Genomic DNA, 20,787 nt, shown 5'->3' on the forward strand with positions numbered 1-20,787 from the left:
GTCTTCTATATGAATGTATCTGGTCAATCTGTGGAGAACAGCTCCTAGATTTCTCTATTAAATGTGTGCAACTACAATCTTCTTCAAAGGCACTATAATTAATGCAGAAGGGGCAAGGGAGACCACCACCAAAGAAATATTGCTAGTCTATAATTCCCCCCCTCTTTTTAAAAGAATTTATTTATTTATTCATGAGAAAAGCGGGAAAAGAACCAGACATCACTTTGGTACATGTGCTGCCAGGAATTGAACTCAAGACCTCATGCTTGAGAGTCCAATGCTTTATCCACTGTGCCACCTCCCAGACCATTAATTTTTTTTTTCATTTACAAAGTAACTTGTTCACAAATTCACCATCAAATACACACACACACACACACACACACACACAGACGGGAGAGAATTTTCATAGAGATCAAGGGAAGTAGCTTTAAAATACTTACACAAGGGGTCGGGCAGTGGCACACCTGGTTAAGTGCACATATTACAACGTGAAAGGACCCAGCTTCAAGCCCCTGGTCCCTACTTAACGGGGGGGTGGGGGGGGGGAAGCTTCACAAATACGAAACAGGGCTGCAGGTGTCTCTGTCTGTTTTCCTCTCTCACTCACCCCTCTCACTTTCTGTCTCTACCCAATAGTAAATAAACAAAAGATAATAATAATAATAATAATAATAATCCTAACAAACACACATTAGCAAAATCCACCAGACCAAATCAAGGCAAACAAGACTGCAACAATTTTTAGGCCTTATGACTTTTTCTTTTAATACTGCAACTGAGTAATCTAATGCTAATAAAGCTTAGGCAGGGTGGGTAGTTCTGGCTGTGTGGGTATGAGAAAGACAGCAAGAGAGACGTGTGCACACTGGAGACAGGGAGAGAGGGGCAGAGACAGAGTGTGAGCTGAGAAGAGTATGGGAGGCCAGGAGTTAGCTCACTTTATTCATGAGGAAAATAACTACAGTGCCAACAAAAATCAAGCTACAAAATTAGAATATAACCTTACCCAGAATTTGTACAGGTTTCTTTGCCGAGTTGCATATCTAGTTTAAAAGATATGTATTTTCCAAATGTATTTAAAAGGTAAAAATAACTTTAGTAAAGGTTATAAAGTTTAGTTAAATAACAAACCTCACTAAATTAACTGAAAAAATAACTGAGAGGGTCTTGGGTGGTGGTGGTGGTGCACATGGTAGACTGCATGTGTTATCAAGTGTAAGGACCTAGGCTCAAGCCTCTGGGCCCCACCTGCAGAGAAGAGGCCTCACGAGCAGGGGAGGAGTGCTTCAGCTGTCTCTCTTTCTCTCTGTCTCTGTAAGAAAAAGAGAGGGAGGGAGGGAGGGAAGAAGGACGAACCAACCATAGTACAAGCACTGAGTCCCAGTGGTAAGCCTGGTGGCAGAAAACACTGGCAGGTCTGGATCCCAGAAACAGATGAATTTCTTTACTGAGGTCGAGCCACAAATGACACGAAGACAGTACATTAATAATGTTACAGCCACATAGGTGGCTCACAGGCAAAACAATGGTCTCTCGTGTGTGAGGCCCTAGGTTCAACCACATACGAACAAGAAAGATAAATCAGAACCTCATAAAAGGCAGACCAGTGCTCTGGTTTCTCTCTATATACATACATGCCGTGTTCTAAGCAAGCATTTTACATTTTGAAAGATCAAGAGCCTGAATAAACTGCAAATAAGCCCATGGAAGTTGTTTTCATCGCAGTGGCTGACCATGAGCAACTAAGTTCCTGGCCAGATCATCCCACAGCTCAGTAACATCGAACACATAGTGAGAGAACTCACAGACCAATGAATGTCATCATCTGGTCGCAACTTACCCCAGAGTGTTGCCTGCCAACCTGCCCAGAGTCTCAGAGCCTGAGAGAAACCATGGGGAGTCACTTGTCCTTCCGGGTCTGGAGGTCCTCCCTGCCCCAGAAGTGCTATTCAGCTTTGATCTGCAGAAGAACAAGAGGCAGAACAATCACAGAACAGTCCCAAGCAGCCTGGGAACAACGCTGGCCACCTCCAGGCCTCACTGACCTAGGACTTTAGAAAAATACCAATAGAAGACTTCTTGGCTCACTTCTACTAGAATTTGCAATGCACATGGAGAAGGAAGCCTAATTGCTGGGAGCCTTGTAACAACCCAGTGCTCTTTCTTGCTTGAAATGTAACTTCTTATGATCTAACAGCTGGTAAAATTGTTTTTCAGACATTTAAAATGATGTCACTGTCCTTAAAAATCAGTTAATCAGGGTGTCGGGTGGTAGGTAGCACAGTAGGTTAAGCACACATGGCACCAAGCACAAGGACTGGCGTAAGGATCCCAGTTTGAGTCCCCGGATCCCCACCTGCACAGGAGTCGCTTCACAGGCAGTGAGGCAGGTTTGCAGGTGTCTATCTTGCTCTCCCCCGTCTTCCCCTCCTCTCTCCATTTCTCTCTGTCCTATCCAACAATGACATCAATAACAACTAAAATAATAATATTAATATTAATAATAAAACAAGGGCAACAAAAGGGGAAAGAAAGCAAATTTTAAAAATCAGTTAATCAAAACACATCATATACTATACAGCAGTCCCATATATCAATCATTTATAAGCACCAAATTTTTTTAAATCATGCCATTTTCCAACTGAGCCACTTTGCCTGGAATTGTCAAAATGTGATCTTTAATGTCACATCTAATGTAGTACATACTATATACAGGTATCTCTCACTCTCTGCAAGTAGAATGTTCCTACATAGTATGATTTGCTTGGTTATTTTTAGGGCCTGGAAATACTCAAAATACTTTTCATTTTGCCAGGGAGGTGGTTCAAGGAGGACAGGAGCTTGCCTGCTAAGACTCTGTGTTCGAACCTTACCACCACATACAGTGGTGCTTTCATCAAATAAGCAGTTTTTCCCCCCCAAAACAGCTAACATAAGTATTAGCAAATTGCATACAAATTAATGTTAACATTCTCAGGCCCCCCCGCCAAAAAAACCTACCAAGATATATAAAATTCGTTTTGTATAGCCAGGAAAGCTCAGTATCATTTGTGTAATCTATTTCTCCCTTTTTAAAATATATATATTTTAATTTTTTTATTATTTATTTTCCCTTCTGTTACCCTTGTTGTTTTATTGATATCGTTGTTGTTGGATAGGACAGAGAGAAATGGAGAGATGAGGGGAAAACAGAGAGGGGCAGAGAAAGACAGACACCTGCAGACCTGCTTCACCGCCTGTGAAGTGACTCCCCTGCAGGTGGGGATCCCAGGGGCTTGAACCAGGATCCTTACACCGGTCCTTGAGCTTTGCGCCACGTGCACTTAACCTGTTGCACTACCGCCCAACTCCCTAAAATATACACTTTAATGAGAGGGTGGAGGGAGACACAACTCCAAAGCCCTGCTCAGCTCTGGCTTATGGTGGTGCTGAGGACTGAACCTGGGAGTCGGAGTCCCATGCAGGAGAATCTCTTTGCATAATAACCATTTGCTATCTTCACAACCCTCAATTTCTCTTAAATGGTCTCTGCTATTTAATGGTAATAGTTTAGCAAAGATGAATTACTGACAGCATCAAGAATTACAAGACATGCAGTCTTACCCATCATTACTGTCAGGTTTTCCCAATTCCAATCTGTCTGGCTGTACTGAAAAACCAATTCTGCAAACTCTACCATCCTGAAAAAAAGAAAGAAAATTAGACAAATTTCCAAACCAAGGATTTGTTTATTCAACAAATAAGCAGGTACTGTCACTGTCAACTCAGAAAAAAAATAAACTCCCTTCCAGAGGTGCTCGCTCCTAAAATAGGGTTTACATACATTACCAAGAAACCAGTAAAAGTAATTCAAAACATCCCAACGTAGCAAAATTTAATTTTTTACTGGTTACATCAATGTCTCCATCCTGTTACTAAACAGTTTGAAGCTTTAGTACATCATTTAAGCTTTCTCTGGGCCAGAAAAATTATACAATAAAGAAATGGAACCGGATTTATTTCTAAAACAACTTCCAAGAAACATGATCGTGATGTAAAGCTGCAATCAGCCCATCCATTTCTCCACCTCACAGGAAGCAACTTACTTCCAGCAGAAAAGCAGCATGGTTTGGTCCCACCACACACTGTTTAATAGTAGCCTGTTCCAACACATTCAAAGGGGGGTGACTGTGGGATTAGGAAAAGGAAAAAGCATGTGAGTAAAATCACTTTTTAAATGGTAAATACATCTGAAGATATATACATACATACATATATATATATATGTATATATATATATATATTTTGCCTCCAGGGTTACTGTTGGGGCTTGGTGCCCTCACCAGGAATCCACTGCTCCTGGAGGCCCTTCCCCCCCTCTTTTGTTGCCCTTGTTGTTGTAGCCTTGTTGTGGTTATTATTGCTGTTGCTGATGTCGTTCTTGTTGGATAGGACAGAGAAATGGAGAGAGGAGGGGAAGACAGAGAGGGAGAGAGAAAGACTGACACCTGCAAATCTGCTTCACTGCCTGTGAAGCCACGCCCCTGCAGGTGGGGAGCCAGGGGCTCAAACCGAATCCTTACGCTGGTCCTTGTGCTTTGCGTCAGGTGCACTTAACCTGCTGCGCTACCGCCCAACCACCGTTAATCTAATTAACAACAACAAGCAGATGAAAGACATGTAGCTCAGAGGTAGAGTATATATTACATGTCAATATGAGAACTAGAATTGATTGTCACCAATGAAATAAAACAAAAAGCTAATGACATGTTTTAAAACAATAGCTAAAAATCAATAATTCTGTCTTCACAATTTTAGCTTCTTAGCATGTCAGTTTAGGGGGGGGGGGGGCGGGTGGTGGCCCACCTGGTTAAGCGGACATGTTACAATACACAAGGACTCAGGTTCGAGCCCCCAGTCCACACCTGCAGGGGGTAAAGCTTCACAAGTAGTAAAGCAGTGCTGCAGGTGTCTCTCTGTCTCTCATCCTCTCTATCCCTCCCTTCCCTCTTGATTTCTGGCTGCCTCTATCCAATAAATAAAAATTTAAAAATGGGGGTCGATAGCATAACGGTTATGCAAAGAGACTGTGATACCTGAGGATTTGAAGTCCCAGGTTCAATGCCCCAACACCACCATATGCCAAGGCTGAGCAGTGCTCTGATAAAAATTAACTGTAATTAACTATTAATTATTAATAGTTATTAAATTAACTGTAATGTAATATTATTAAATTAACTGTAATTAACTATTAACTATTAATCCCCCAATAAAGAAATTTAATAAAAAAAGAAATGGAAGAACGAAAAAAAAAAACTAGTATAAACAAACTATAAAAGCAGCACTCACAAAGAGCTGACAGATTAATGTTTTCTTTCTCACAGAGAGACTATAACTTTAGAATTTCAGACCCAGGTAAGTGCTTACTTGCAAGGGTTATGGGGTCTAATTCAGAATCATGACTCTAGGTGTCTCTTGTCTCACGAGTAAAAAATTTTTGTACCTGCTTACTAATGAGTTATTTCTCCTAACCAAAAACAAACAACAAACCGCCTGTGCTCTATCAAAAGATTGAAAACATCTTAAAATTCTTACCTGTTTAAATTATATTTGTTCAATTTCTCTGAAACTTCCCGTAACCTTTAAAAATAAAACACAAGTAAGCTACATGTTACTGATTTCTGGTGACCTCCAACAGCAGCAATTAAAAAAAAAAACCCTGTTAGCTATACCAACAATCTTTTTTGTATTATCTTGGATATTTGTCCAAAGTTACATCACAAGTGACTCTACAATTTACTTCTTATACCACTTTAGTTTCAGTCATACCTATTATTAGTACCATTACATAAGTGAGGATGTCATGGCTTCTAGAATTTCTGTGCCAAAAAGTAGCAGTGGAGCTGGTATGTTAATCAATGTCCAATGGAAGTCACTTTTTGTTTTTTTTCCCAGAGACAAAGAGATAGAGGGGCAGGGAGGAGCTGGGGAGGAACCACTTGAAGGGCTGCCACACTGCTCATGAAGCTTCTCCCCTGTAGGTGCAGATGGGGACTTTGACCCAGGTCCATGTGCGTGGCAACATGTGCGCTCAACTAGGTGCCCCACTACCTGGCCCCTGGAATGTCACTTTTAAGGGCAAGGAGATAGCACTCCAGGTAGAGTGCACACTGTACTACCAGCACCCCAAGGGAGAATCAGTGCCTCTCTCTCCATCAGGGAGGGAGGGAGGGAGGAAGAAAAGTAAGGCTAGAATCTGCTCAGTAGTATAGCACATATGCAAAGCACTGGGTTGATTCTCTGGCACTACACCAAACAAAGCTTAGAAAGCAATATACAAGAGGCCAGGTAGTGGTGCACCTGGTTGAGCGCACATGTTACAATGCACAAAGACCCAGGCTCGAGTGCCTGGTGCCCACTTGAAGGGGGAAAGCTTCACAAGTGGTGAAGCAGTACTGCAGGTGTCTCTCTGTCTCTCTATCCCACCCTTCCCTCTCGATTTCTGGCTGTCTCTATCCAATAAATAAATAATAATAATGATGAAGAAAGCAATATATAGATAAAACTAGAACAGGAAGCTGAATTTTTAAAAGATTTGCCTTATGAAATTTCAAGCATCTGTCTGAATAGACAAATGCAGTATATACATTTCAAATATAAATCACATCCAAAAGTCAATTTAGAATTAAAAACCTGCCAAAATCATATATGATCAAATAACTTATTTCACTAAGAGATTCTCACTCACAGGGGCATTTGTGTTTCACCTCTACTGTAGCCTACAAATTCTATCTTTGGCTCAATGCCTTGTATACTGTCCATACTGAGTCATTCCTAAGCAAAAGTAACTTTTCATACTTAATTTCTGTCTCAAAAAGTAGATGCTTGCTGATAATTTTATTCCCACTTCCCAAGAACCGCATCTGATCATAGAGTATATTTTCATTTTTGTAGGGTAGTGTCACAGTTTCATGAGCAAAATGTCACTCAATGATCCTGGAATGCCCATTTTCTCACTAGATTCTAGTGTGCTCACATATAAGGCACCTTCTATGTCCCGAGACAAAACAAAATACCATGTGACTAACGAAGCCACTCCTGAGCCAAGAAGGTTAACTAGAAAACAGAGGATGTCGACTGGGAGGCTCCATTCTGGGCAAGACCAACAGCCTTTAGAAGAACTACAGCTGGGAATCGGGCGGTAGCGCAGCAGGTTAAGTGCATGTGGCGCAAAGCTCAAGGACCGGCGTAAGGATCCCGGTTCAAGCTCCCGGCTCCCCACCTGCAGGGGAGTCGCTTCACAGGCGGTGAAGCAGGTCTGCAGGTATCTATCTTTCTCTCCCCTTCTTTGTCTTCCCCTCCTCTCTCCATTTCTCTCTGTCCTATCCAACAACGATGACATCAACAACAATAATAACTACAGCAACAATAAAAACAACAAGGGCAATAAGAAGAACTACAGCTGAAGGAGTTTTCATTTTACCTGGCCTACATTTATACACAATTTATAAAAAAAAAAGAAACCTGGAATTCTTTGCAAAATATTCCAATTTTAAATGTTGTTTAAGAATTCTTGGGTGAGGGTAGACAGCATAATGATTATGTAAAGAAACTGCCTGTACCTGAGACTCTTAAAGTCCCAGGTTCAATCTCCTGACAGAGCTGAGCAGTAAAAATAAACAAATAAACATCTTTTAAAAATTCAAAAGTATCATTGTTCATTTGTCCTTCTGTAGCCTGGCAGTTTCTGTCATCTTTTTAATGTTTTCCCTTCCTTATAGTTTTAATTAATTAATTAATTTTATTTTTTAATTTTTTAAATATTTATTTTCCCTTTTGTTGCCCTTTTTTATTGTTGTAGTTATTGTTGTTGTCATTGTTGGATAGGACAGAGAGAAATGGAGAGAGGAAGGGAAGACAGAGGGGGAGAGAAAGATAGACACCTGCAGACCTGCTTCACCACCTGTGAAGCGACTCCCCTACAGGTGGGGAGCCGGGGGATCAAACCGGGATCCTTAGGCAGGTCCTTGCACTTGGCGCCACGTGCAGTTAACCTGCTGCGCTACGGCCCGACTCCCAGTTTTCTTCTTCTTCTAGCGTTTGCCCTTCTTCCGTAGCCAGTCAACAGCGTCAGGTTGAGCCTGATGTAAAGTTTCGAGCGGCTACAGGAGGTGTTGTTGTTTGTCTGTTTTGCAGATGACATATAATATGGAAGAAGAAGAAAAAAATGAACTTCAAGACTCTACTAGGGGGAGTCGGGCAGTAGCACAGCGGGTTAAGCGCAGGTGGTACAAAAAGGATTCCAGTTCGAGCCCCCCGGCTCCCCACCTGCAGGGGAGTCGCTTCACAGGCGGCGAAGCAGGTCTGCAGGTGTCTTGTCTTTCTCTTCCCCTCTGTCTTACCCTCCTCTGTCCGTTTCTCTCTGTCCTATCCAACAACAATAACAACAACAATTTTTTTAAAAATGGGCAACAAAAGGGAGTAAATAAAATTTAAAAAAAAGAAAAAAAATTTTAAAAAGACTCTACTAGGGCGGGAGTAGAAAGCATAATGGGTTCCAGGTGTCATCAGGATGCCGGCCAGACTTCCCTGGATTGAAGACCCCACCAATATGTCCTGGAGCTCAGCTTCCCCAGAGACCCATCCTACTAGGGAAAGAGAGAGGCAGACTGGGAGTATGGACCGACCAGTCAACGCCCATGTTCAGCGGGGAAGCAATTACAGAAGCCAGACCTTCTACCTTCTGCAACCCACAATGACCCTGGGTCCATGCTCCCAGAGGGATAGAGAATGGGAAAGCTATCGGGGGAGGGGTGGGATATGGAGATTGGGTGGTGGGAATTGTACCCCTCCTACCCTATGGTTTTGTTAATTAATCCTTTCTTAAATTAAAAAAAAAATTAAAAAAAAACTGTACTGGGACCCCCAATAGAATGATCAAAAAGAAAAAAAAAAGAAGCTGTTGGATACATATTCAATGAAATTGCAGTTTTAAAAGATGATAGTGCATTGTTCAGGACAAAATAGATGGAACTGGAAGCGATTATGCTAAGTGAACTAAGAACTGAAAGACGACTACCAGATGGTTTCATGCATATGAAAATAGATAGGGAGTCGGGCGTAGCTCAGCAGGTTAAGCGCAGGTGGCGCAAAGCACAAAGATTGGCATAAGGATCCCGGTTCGAGCCCCCGGCTCCCCACCTGCAGGGGAGTCGTTTCACAGGTGGTGAAGCAGAAGCAGATCTGCAGGTGTCTATCTTTCTCTCCCCCTCTGTCTTCCCCTCCATTTCTCTCTGACCTATCCAACAACGATGACAGCAATAACAACAACAACGATAAACAACGGCAACAAAAGGGGAAATAATTAAATAAATAAATGTAAAAAAATTTAAAAAAAAGAAACCAGCAAAAAAAAAATAATAATAGATAAAGCAAACAAATCTGGGGGGTGGGGAAGGTAACCAAGCTGTCTGCAGGCTGTGTAAAAATGGTGACTGGGCAAGGGGTGGCACACAGGAACTCTGGTGGTGGTGGTGGTGGTGGTGGTGGTGGTGTGTGTGTGTGTGTGTGTGTGTTTACGAAACTATACTCCTAAAATACTGCTAAATCAACGCTATTTGAAAATGACATGTAGCAACCTTTTGTCCCTTGAAGACCATCAGCGGCTACCCACTGCCTTGGACATACCTATCTGGACATACCTGAGAGCACTTCCTTTTGTGTCATGACTCTTTTCCCTCTACTTTGCTGCACAAGACTGATCTGACCAGGTTCATGACTCAAATCTCAGTTTGTACAAGGATCCTAGCTACAGCTTAGCTCACATGTCTTTCCACATTTTCTTGGGAGTGTGACTTGATGATTCTAAAAATAGTTATCTGGCTGCTAAGATTTTGGTTTGCCTATGGAAAACCATATCAGGGTGGCTGGTATGGTGTAGAATTAAATACTCTGGAATCTCATGATCTGGTAAACTACTATTAGCTCACTAATGAAAAAAATTTTAAAGGAAAGAAAACTGTCAAGTAGCAAACATCTGACTTTAGTCATAAAATAACCTTAGATCTCACAAATGATGGATTTTGTAGAGGATAAATGTTATAGCCAGGACTTAGATAACTTTTGTGTTTACGGGTATAGCAAATGTTTGTTTACATAATGTATAAATAAATAAGACAGGACACTCACTTTCAAGCTGCATTTAAACTGCAGACTGCAAAACAAATATTGTAGCCCATAAAGTGATATAGTTGTTTTTTTTTTTTTGAAATGTAAGATTCTTTTACCTATTCCCCCAAAATGGTTTTCACCTGAAACTGTTAAAAGACGCCTACAGTGAAGTCCCAGAGGTGACAAAAACACACACATGAAACTAGTTCAAAATAATTCATTTTATGGCCAGCAAGATAGCTTACTTGGATTGTGCACTGTGTGCACGCCAAAGGGAGCCCTGCCCACAGATCACTGAAGCAAGTTTCACACCTCTTGTGCTCTCTCTATATCTCACTTTCTGTCAATAAAATGCAATAGTGTGCACCTCAATAGAGGAACCAGGCTGAAAGGAGGCAATAGAGTGTATCAGAATAGAGGAACCAGGCAGGTATGGAGGCCCAGCCATAGCAGGGAGGGGGGGTGGGGGGGGGTGTTAAGGGGGGAGCTCCATGTTATAGAAACCCCCTGAAGGGGCTAGATGATGATGCACTTGGTAAGAGTACACCAATTATCATGCACAAGATTCTGGGTTCAAACCCCTTCATTGGGGGGGGGCTGTTTCACTCTGCCCTATCCCTCTAAATTTCTTTTCTTTTTTTTTAAATTAAACTTTATTTATTTTATCTGATAGAACAGAGAGAAATTGAGAGGGGGGGAGAAAGACAGACACCTACACCACTGCTTCACTACTTCCACTTGTGGAGCTTTTCCCCTGCAGATGGGGACGGGGGCTTGAACGGGGGCTTGGGTCCTTGTGCATGGTAGTACATGCACTTAACCAGGTGTACCACCAACCCCCCTCAATTTCTGTCCCTATAAAAAAGAAGAGGAGAAGGAAAGGGAGGGAGGAGGGAGGAAGGAAGGGAGAGAAATACACCCTGTAATCTTACATTCTTGATTAAAAAAAAAAAAACAACCACTGGGATTAGTGGGTTCATAGTGCTGGCACTGAGCCCAATGACAACCCTGGTGTCCAACAATAAATAAATAAATCTGCAGACTTTAGACTTACAAGTCATTTCTTCCCATAGCCTACATAGTGTAATAAACAGTCCTCCAAATAAAATAAAATAAAAAAGAAACCAAACCCCTAAACTCCCATGCCATTTGAAATATAAACATTTTCAAGAACGTTAATACTGAACACAACAAAATGAGTCATTTTCCTTTAGCAAAACCATGTTGATCTCAGTTCTACTCAAAACTGGAAAAGGAAACTAAACTATGCATGCCAAATAAGCAAGAAGAAATTTGGTGGAAAAGATAAAAGACATTGATGTGCTTTTTATATATTGTTTCTTGGTGTTCTCATGTCACTGTTTCATCTAATTTTCTTCATAAGACCAAAGATGTGAGGAACAAACTGTGCTGACAACACGAAAAGACTACTTTAGAACTCCTGTTCGAAGTCTAGCATCCAGTCAAATTTTCAAGAGAAAAACTATGGTTCTCCATCTTTAGACCTTCCCATGCTCACTCATTAAAGTACCCGGCAAATGCAGGAAACGTATTCAAATCATTACAAACCCTATTTTAACTACATACAAATCAGGTATCTCATGCAGTAACTGGTGAGTCTGGCAAAGCACTCAGTCCTTGAGCTAATGCTGTAGGATCAAGTAGAAACACCACAGTGAAGCTTAATTTTCCAGAGGAAGAAGACACAAGGTTACATTCCTGACCAAAGATCTTGAAATGACCAGACTCAGGAGGCCTTCTAGACTTGCACTGTCTTCTTGCCCTTTTCATATTAAGGGTGATGTGGAGCCTTGCAGTCACGCCTGCAGACGACCTGACAGAGGGGCTACATGGTACAGTGAGAAAAGAATGAGCCAGAGTCTCCAGCAAACAAACCTGGGTTCAATTCTATTGTTTTTGCTGATTGCTTATATAAGCTTGCTTTAACTTCTCAAAGCTGAGGAGGAATTCCTGGTATAGTAAATGGAGACAGAACTTCTTGTGTAGTACTATTGCTATAAGGATTAAAAGTAATTTTGTAGTGGTCCAGAGGTGGCACAGTGGATAAAGCATTGGATTATCAACCATGAGGTCCCAAATTCAATCCCTGGCAGCACATATACCAGAGTGATGCCTGGTTCTTTCTTTCTCTCCTCCTATCATTCTCATGAATATATGAATTTAATTTAAAAAAAGTAATTTCGAGGGGGCTGGGCAGTAACACAGTGGGTTAGGCACACATGGCACCAAGTGCAAGGACCAGAGTAAGGATCCTGGTTCGAGCCCCCAGCTCCCCACTTGCAGAGGAGTCGCTTCACAGGCAGTGAGACAGGTCTGCAGGTATCTATCTTTTCTCCTTTCTCCATTTCTCTCTGTTCTATCCTATCTAAGAGCAACAATGGCTATAACAACCACAAGAGCAACAAAATTGGAAAAACAGCCTCCAGGAGCAGTGGATTTGTAGTGCCGGCACCAAGCCCCAGTGATAACTCGGGAGGGGAAAAAAAGTAATTCTGTAATGTGTCTTGGAAAGACAGGAACTTAAATACTCTATAAATGACATCAATTATCATTATTACTGAAATCTTTTTTAATCTTAGGATAGCTGGCTAGCTATACTATTATTTCAAATTTGCCAAGTTTTAGTTTGAACTGAACACCAAAGTAAGAAGTCACTTTGAATCCTGATGCTTGGCAGGAACCTGAAGATTTAGGAATAACAGTTAAACCTGGGAATTCTTGGAACCAGAAACCTGTAGAGAAACTATGACTATTAAGCATGAGTTTTTATTTTACTAAGTGTGAGAAGTTGGGCAAGGGAAGATAGCATAATGGTTATGCAAAGAGACTCTCATTCCTGAGGCTCCAAATTCCCAAGTTCCAACATAAGCCAGAGCTGAGCAGCACTCTGGTGAATAAAAAAATAAATAAAAGAGAGGTGCAGTGGTGTGGCACACCTGGTTAAGGACACATTTTACAGTGCTATGGGGCCAAGGTTTCAAGCCCCCGATCCCCACCTGCAGCGGGGGAAGCTTCACAAACGGTAAAGCAGGGCTGTAACTAAGTCTCTCTCTCTTCAACTCTCCTCGATTTCTTAGTTAGAAATAAATGAATGAAGAGAGATTCCTTCTCTTGCTTCTACTACCTCTCTAACCTCATTTCCGCACTCTTTAAGTGTACTTTATATTCAAAACACCACTACTGGGGACTGGGGAAGACAGTATCATAGTTCTGCAAAAAGACTCTCCTGCCTGAGCCTGAGGTCTCAGGTTCAATCCCCTGCACCACAATCAGCCACAGCTGAGCTCTGGGGAAAATAATTAATAGTAATAATAATACTGGGGAGACAAAATCATGGTTCTGCAAAAAGACTCTTCTGCCTGAGGCTCTGAGGTCCGTCCTGGATTCAATCCCCAACACTACCATCAGCCAAAGCTCAGCAAGACTCTGGTGTGTGTTTGTCTGTGTCTCTCTTTCTGTGTGTGTGTGTCATTAAAGTAAGTATTTTTTAAATAACAAAAGACATTTAAATAAGAGCATGACTACACTCTCACAATTTCCTGATTATATTCACAGCAAGTGTCTTACTTTTTTGACTGTGCTTAGCCCTCAACATAGGACAACCACACGCCTCGCTAACATCCACATAGCTGGCTCCTTGCTGAAAGAACCTGCAGAAAGCCCTTACTCTTATCTTTGGGCCTTTCTTTGTCCTGAGTAGACAGAGGAGCATACTTCCTGTTTATTTTCATTGTCGAGTAACCAAAAAATATCTCCAGTCCTGCAAAACAACTGCCATGGCCAATGGCAAGCCACCACATTTGGCCTTCAGAGATCCATCAACACTTGAATCCACTTCTTCCCCTTAAGATAAATACTTGGCCCAGCATACACTGACTCAACAGGCAGTTTCCAGGAGAGAAATTAATGAGACAGAGGTTCTCATCCCATCTCAGCCTCTCACCATTTTAAAATAAAATACCTGTTGTTTATAGACAGTGTGTGGAAATGATAGGCAGTTAGTCCTGAGGAGATCTGCCAATCTCTCATCATCAGCCCCAAACTAATAGCTTTCCTCCCTGTATTTAAAAAAAAATACTTATTTTATATGAGAGACACTCCTCCCCCAAGTATAGTGCTATGGATCAAACCCAGGGTTTCTCTTGTTACATCCCATCACTTTTTATTTAAGGTTATATTTATTTATTCATTTATTATGAGAAAGAGAATAAGACGTGGGGTGGGGAGATGGACCTGATGATGACCACACACCAACCAGAGCACTGAGTTCTGGCACACTGCAGAGGTGCTACGGATCAAACCCGAAGCCTCTTTGGGGGCATGCAGTTTTATACTCTAAGATACTTTATATGCTATATGTTATAGCATAGACATATGGACATACAGTGGAACACTATTCTGCAATCAAATGAGATGAGAGTGCATTATTTGGAGCAAGATGGATGGGTCTAGAGGTAATTATGCTAGGTGAAATAAGGAAAGGCACGGATGACAACTACCAGATGTGGAACATAAAAGGCCAAGACTAAGTTCTTTGTAACCACCTTCCTATCCTCAGCAGTCTGGGCACTTCTGATGGGAAACGCCACAGATTGGGGAGGTCCTGTTTTCTACACTTTCCCATCTCATTTAGAGCTGAAATCGTTGAGCAGGAAGAGGAACACAATTTGCAAGTAGTTACTATTTATCACGCAGCTGTGCACATCAGCAGTGGAGAAGAACAGCTGGAGTAGAGAGAGTACAATGAGTTCTCCGAGAAAATCCTTCCTACTCTAAATACACAACCATGGAACACAATTGTGAAAAAAGAAAAAGTAAATAAACATCTCAGAGGCAGGGAGATGTCTCAGCAGGTAAAACACATGTCTGGCTATGGTGAGGCTCTAGGTTTGATCCTGGCACCATGGGAGAGCACTGTGGAGCACTCCACTGGTAATGGTAGTAGGGAGGAGGAGGAGGAGGAAGAGAAGCAGCAAACAGAAATGGGGCTGGGGAAGAGATTCAGCAGCACTACCTATGCATGGGGGTTCAATGCTTAGAAAACCTTAAAAGGAGAAAAAGTAAAGTTGAAAATCAGATTCAGTGTATGTGCGTGTAGACAAAAACAATACAATACAACCAGTATGGATGCTACAAGCAAAACCACTACGGCAGAATCTGTTCAGGGTTATAAAAAGATTCAGTGAGTCTCAGAACTTTAGCAGAAAAGGGGCCTGCTTTTTTATTTTTCTTTTTAAACAAAAAGGACTTTTTAAAAAGATCACAAAGGGTTTCATCTCATTAAAGGGGCATACTAAATTAAATCTATTAAACAAAAAAAGGTTTTGCTTTGGACAACTGAAATACTTAAGGAAACATGACCTTCCTGTGATCACCTATTTTTTTTTTTTTAGAATCAATTTCCCATCAGGGGCCAGCTAGTGGCACACTCAGTTGCACATGACTACACACAAGGATGTGGGTTCAAACCCCACAGAACAGTAGAGCAGTGGGGCGGGTGTCTCTGTGTCCCTATCTGAAGTTCTCAAAAAAAAAAGGTAGGGTGGAGGGATCCAGGAGGGCAATGGAAGCCGTAGAGGGCATGTTGTGCAAGGATGCACACCTGGATCCTAGCTTCAATCCTCCATGCTGCATAGAACCAAGCCTGTTCCGAATTTTCCTAAAGTAAGTGAAAATAACAAAAAACTATCCACTTTCATCTTTCTGAATACAGATAGTAAACAGAACTTTCCTAAAATAAGTGAAAATAGCAAAAACCTGTATCCACCTTCATGTCTTTTTGAATACAGATAGTAAATAGATGGCTGGAGAGACAGCATAATGCTTATGCAAAAGATTCATATACTTGAAGCACCAAAGGTCCCAGGTTCAATCCAAAGCACCACCATTGCCTAAGTGAGCAATGGCAGTGAGGGTTTGGGTGGGGGACACGCACACTCCAGAAAGGAAACAAACTCCAGAGGTGGTTCAGGAAGTAAATCACACACAGTCCAGTGCAGGGGACCCTGGGCTCCTCCCCAGTGCCAGAGGAGCAGCACTCACAGACAGCATCCAGGGGAAACCCATGATGGTGGAGCAGTGCTCTGGCTTCACTATATGGAACTTTTAAATGAGACAGAGACTGGGGCAATATCATATATGCAAGCAGCCCTCAGTATATTCCCAGCCCTGTATTTAAGACAAGAAGGGGATGGGGGTGGGGGACCACAATGTTAAAGACACAATAGATGTTCACTAAACTCTCAACAGTGATGTCTACAAGAATAGGAAATTATTCTTTCTCTCTCTCCTATAACTTCTTATAAGTAAATAAAATCTTAAAAAAAAAAAAACTGGAACAGTGTGCTAATTTGCTAATTTTATATAAACCTCAAATACATTGATATTAAATGTGTAGTAAATCTAGTGAAAAAAAAAACACAAGAGCAAAAACAAACAAAAGATTTAAAAAAAAAAGTAAAATAACGTAAACAAAACAATAAACCCCCAAGGAAGAGTTCTGCCAGACTTGGGAAGCAGTTCATCAAGTGCATTACTCCCTCCTGCTGGCCTCGAGGTTTAGACATGCATCTTCCCAGCAAATAAACCAGAAATAACTGTAACCACAGTCTGGATTTGAAAGCTTGACCTCTAAACTATAATAACTTAGAGGAGTTTTGATATGAAACACCCAGAAAGAACTGTTGAGTCCCTCAACAGATCCAGGAAATCATTTAGCTCATAAATTCACTTCTTCTATGGCCAAGTATACTTACACATTTTGAACCAACGAGGTATTGTAGCAAATAATATACCTACAAAGGAGTCTGGTACAAATGTTAGCTGTGCTGTTGATAATATCATTATCATTTCTGAATGAATGAAAGAGAAGGCACCACTTAATGGGGGACAGAGTGCTATTGCTGGTGAACAGTATCATCAAAGAGTAAATACAAATCCACCATCACACACCATTACAGTACAGGCACTGAAAACACCTGAAACAGCTCTCACAGTAACATATAAAAAAAAACTAGGTTATGGTTAAAATACTGCTTAGTTCATATGCTCTTATAGGACACTGCAAAGCGATGGCACCTATTAAATGAAGATCCAGGACATCTCAAGTTCACACTGCTTTTAGAACAGTCTTTATCCTCCCCAAGTTAAATGTGCAAACGCCTACAGAAAGTTGACGTGAACTACTTACAGTCTGGTGGGCACTTCCTCTTGACCAGCGCTAAAAACAGTCATTAATTCTATTCATCATTTCTGTCAATCATCTAGTGAGCCCTGCTCAGCTGTGGCTGATGATGGTGTGGGGACTGAACCTGGGACTTTGGAGACTCAGGCAGGACAGTTTCTCTGCATAACAATTATGCTGTTTTCCCTGCTTTGAGGGTTTCTTTTTTTAATTGTTGTTATTGATGTCATTGTTGTTGGATAGGACAGAGAGAAAAGGAGAGAGATGGGGAAGACAGAGAGGGGGAGAGAAAGACACCTGCAGACCTGCTTCACTGCTTGTGAAGCAAGCCCCCTATTGCTGGGGAGCCAGGGGCTCGAACCAGGATCCTTAAGCCGGTCCTTGAGCGCCTCGAATCTGGATAATACAGATGGCAGAGCAACACACTAAGTGAACTGTTTTCCTTACCCTGCACTGAACTGTTATTTCCATTTCTACAATATTACATTTCAGGATTTTCTCCAGCTATAATGGTTCCTTAAGGATAAGACCTGTGACATAACTTGAAAGAGGACCTCAATGTCCCTTTAAGAATGACTCCAATGGGTCTCCAGGCCACTGTCTTATACCCTGGGCAAGTCAAGGAGAGGAAGGCCACCATGGTGAATGAACAGAAATGAAGCTGGCTCACCCTCAAGCAAGGGGAAAGCCTGCCTGCCTGTTCTCCATCAAATCCTAGAGAGGAAGGGGAAAGACGACGTTCTATCTGCTGCAAATGAATCAAAACTATAAACCGTCTGAGAAATGTACTCCTGCAGGTGCAAGATTAACACCTACCTATATGATATACTGCTTTTAAAGGGCAGGCATGGTATTCACTGGGACAACTTGTTTTCCTTCAAATGCTCAAAGCCTCAGTTTATCTAAAAGAAGCTCAAGGAGACGACACAAGTGTTTACAGCACAACATTTGGGTATCTTGGGTCCTGAACGTGCTTGAGTTGGGGGTGGGTCTTAGAAAAGAAGGGAAAGGCAGTCTGGGAGGTAGCACAGTACTAAAACTCTGGAATCTCAAACATCAAGTCCCAGATGGGATCCCTGGTATTATAAATCCAAGTGATGTTCTGGTTCTTTCTCTCCCTCTCTTGTGAGTGAATAAATCTTAAGAAAAAAAGAAAGAAAGCAGAAGACCAAGGCATGTGCCACTGCGACACTCTGGATGAGTGTCAGAACAAACAGATGTTCTTAGGGTACCCTTGCTCCTCAGCATCAAGGCTGCTGGTGGAACTAACTACGGAACTGTGCAGGAGGCCTGCCTACCTCCTTCATTCACAGTTCCTCTACTCTGCTGCAAGCAGGCTGTTAAATGAGATAATATTGGGAAAATGGAATGTTCCTTACTTAGTACAGAGTTACAACACTAAAAATAATGTTTCAAAACAGCTGTTCCTTACATGGTAAGGAGTGACAGCACTAAAAATAATGTTTCCAGCAAACAAACCCTGGCTGGGAGATGGTTCGCTCAGTGGGGTGTGCATGGGCACTGGGTTTGAGCCTCGGAAGAACAGGAAACACCGTGTGTGGTAGAACTGGTGCTGTGATGTGGCTCTACTTCTAACTCTCCTGTTTAGATGAGGGAGAAAACTGGCTCAGGAACACCAGTCAACTGAGCTCTTAAGTGTGCACAAGATCCCAGCACACATTAAATTTAATAATAATAAAAATTAAGATTTAAAAAAAAAAAGGAAATCCTTGTGACTTAGCAGACCAGCCTCTAAATTCTGGGCTGTCAGAAAAGTCATGAATATTTTTGTGTTTTCTATGCAAAAATGTATCATGTTTCTGATAACCCACTGTTACACAATTCTCCACCAGAAAGGTAACCTCAGTTCCCACAAAACAAGGCCTTTCTGTGACTTCAGTTTTTGCCAATCCTTAGTATAGTCATGTGAAGAAAACCTGAGCACTGGTTATTAAAATTGTAGTCCAGTTGTACAAATTTTTAGCCAATACTTTTTTTGTTGGCTTCCAGAAAAGCCTTTAAAAAAAAAAATCTGGATGGTGGAACACCTGGTTGAGTGCACAGGTTACAATGCACAAGGACCTGGGTTCGAGCCTCCAGTCCCCACCTGCAGGGGAAAAGTTTTGCGAGCGGCAAAGCAGGTCTTCGAGTATCTCTGTCTCTCTCCCTCTTGATTTCTGGCTGTCTTTATCCAATAAATAAAGATAATTTTTTTAAAAAAATTCTGCTTAAATATATACTTCCCCGACACCTCCTATCATCTTATTCTTTTCCCTCCTTTTGAGTTGTTTTCACTGGATAAGCTCTTAGGAATTATCTAGTCCCACAACTTCACCTTACAATGACAGTAAAAAGGCACCTTAATAAAATCAGAGGGGTGAGAAAGGTACCAGATATACAAAACAAATGTCTTTCACATTCACACAAAAGGTTCACATTTTATCTCATACTTTATTTAGTTCTTCTTCTTCTAGCGTTTGCCACTTTATTTAGTAAAACTACATAACAGAGTCAGCAGACTACCCAGTGTACTGCTTTGCCAAGTACGGGATCCAGGTTCGAGCCCAGTTCCTATCTCACTGAAGACAGCTTTGGTGCTGTGGTTTCTTGTTTGTCTGTCTGTCTATCTCTCTCTCTCTCTCAAGACCCAGAGGCAAAAAAATTATTATATAATAAAAGTGCAAAACAAGCAAAAAGACACATGACCAATACCTCTTTAATACTGACTACAAATATCAAAATACCACTTTATTAAAATTATGAAATAACAAGGCTGTTTTAAGCAAACCTTACATGCAAGTAAATGTGGACTTTATATTTATTATAATAATAAGCTACATATTTATTTCAACAATAATATTCCTAACAAGTTCGTAAGTATTTCCCTCCTGGAATTGGCTATAAGGGCTCTTTGAATGCCACAATGTCTAGTAGCTAGTACAATGTTTATTACTGACTATTACAAGTGATTATTTAAGGGCAGAGGTAGATAGCATAATAGTGATGCAAAGAGACTCCCAGGCCTGAGGCTCCAAAATCTCAGGTTCAATCCTCTGTACCACCATTAGCCAGAGCAAAGTGGAGCAGGGCTTTGGGTTTTTTTTTTTTTCTTTTTCTTTTTAAAAAAAGCAAGTGATTGGGAGTCGGGCTGTAGCGCAGCGGATTAAGCGCAGGTGGCCCAAAGCACAGGACCGGCATAAGGATCCCAGTTCGAACCTCGGCTCCCCACCTGCAGGGGAGTCGCTTCACAGGCGAAGCAGCTCTGCAGGTGTCTATCTTTCTCTCCTCCTCTCTGTCTTCCCCTCCTCTCTCCATTTCTCTCTGTCCTATCCAACAACGACAACAACAATAATAACTACAACAATAAAACAACAAGGGCAACAAAAGGGAATAAATAAATAAAATAAATATTTTAAATAAATAAATGAATG

At 41.5% G+C, this 20,787-nt stretch overlaps 1 protein-coding gene across 1 annotated transcript in view; it reads right to left on the reverse strand.

Annotated features, from left to right (window-relative positions):
* Positions 1 to 20,787, reverse strand: part of UBR5 (ubiquitin protein ligase E3 component n-recognin 5) — a 117,910-nt gene that overhangs the window by 82,058 nt on the left and 15,065 nt on the right. The window contains exons 2-5 of the mRNA XM_060196392.1: positions 5,578 to 5,622; positions 4,089 to 4,170; positions 3,607 to 3,683; positions 1,844 to 1,963 (exon numbers count right to left, since the gene is read on the reverse strand). Of these exons, the coding sequence (XP_060052375.1) occupies positions 1,844 to 1,963; positions 3,607 to 3,683; positions 4,089 to 4,170; positions 5,578 to 5,622 (324 nt within the window). The remainder of the gene's footprint in view (positions 1 to 1,843; positions 1,964 to 3,606; positions 3,684 to 4,088; positions 4,171 to 5,577; positions 5,623 to 20,787) is intronic.

This window comes from Erinaceus europaeus, chromosome 1 (assembly GCF_950295315.1).
Source record: "Erinaceus europaeus chromosome 1, mEriEur2.1, whole genome shotgun sequence".
Taxonomy (NCBI): Eukaryota; Metazoa; Chordata; class Mammalia; order Eulipotyphla; family Erinaceidae; genus Erinaceus; species Erinaceus europaeus.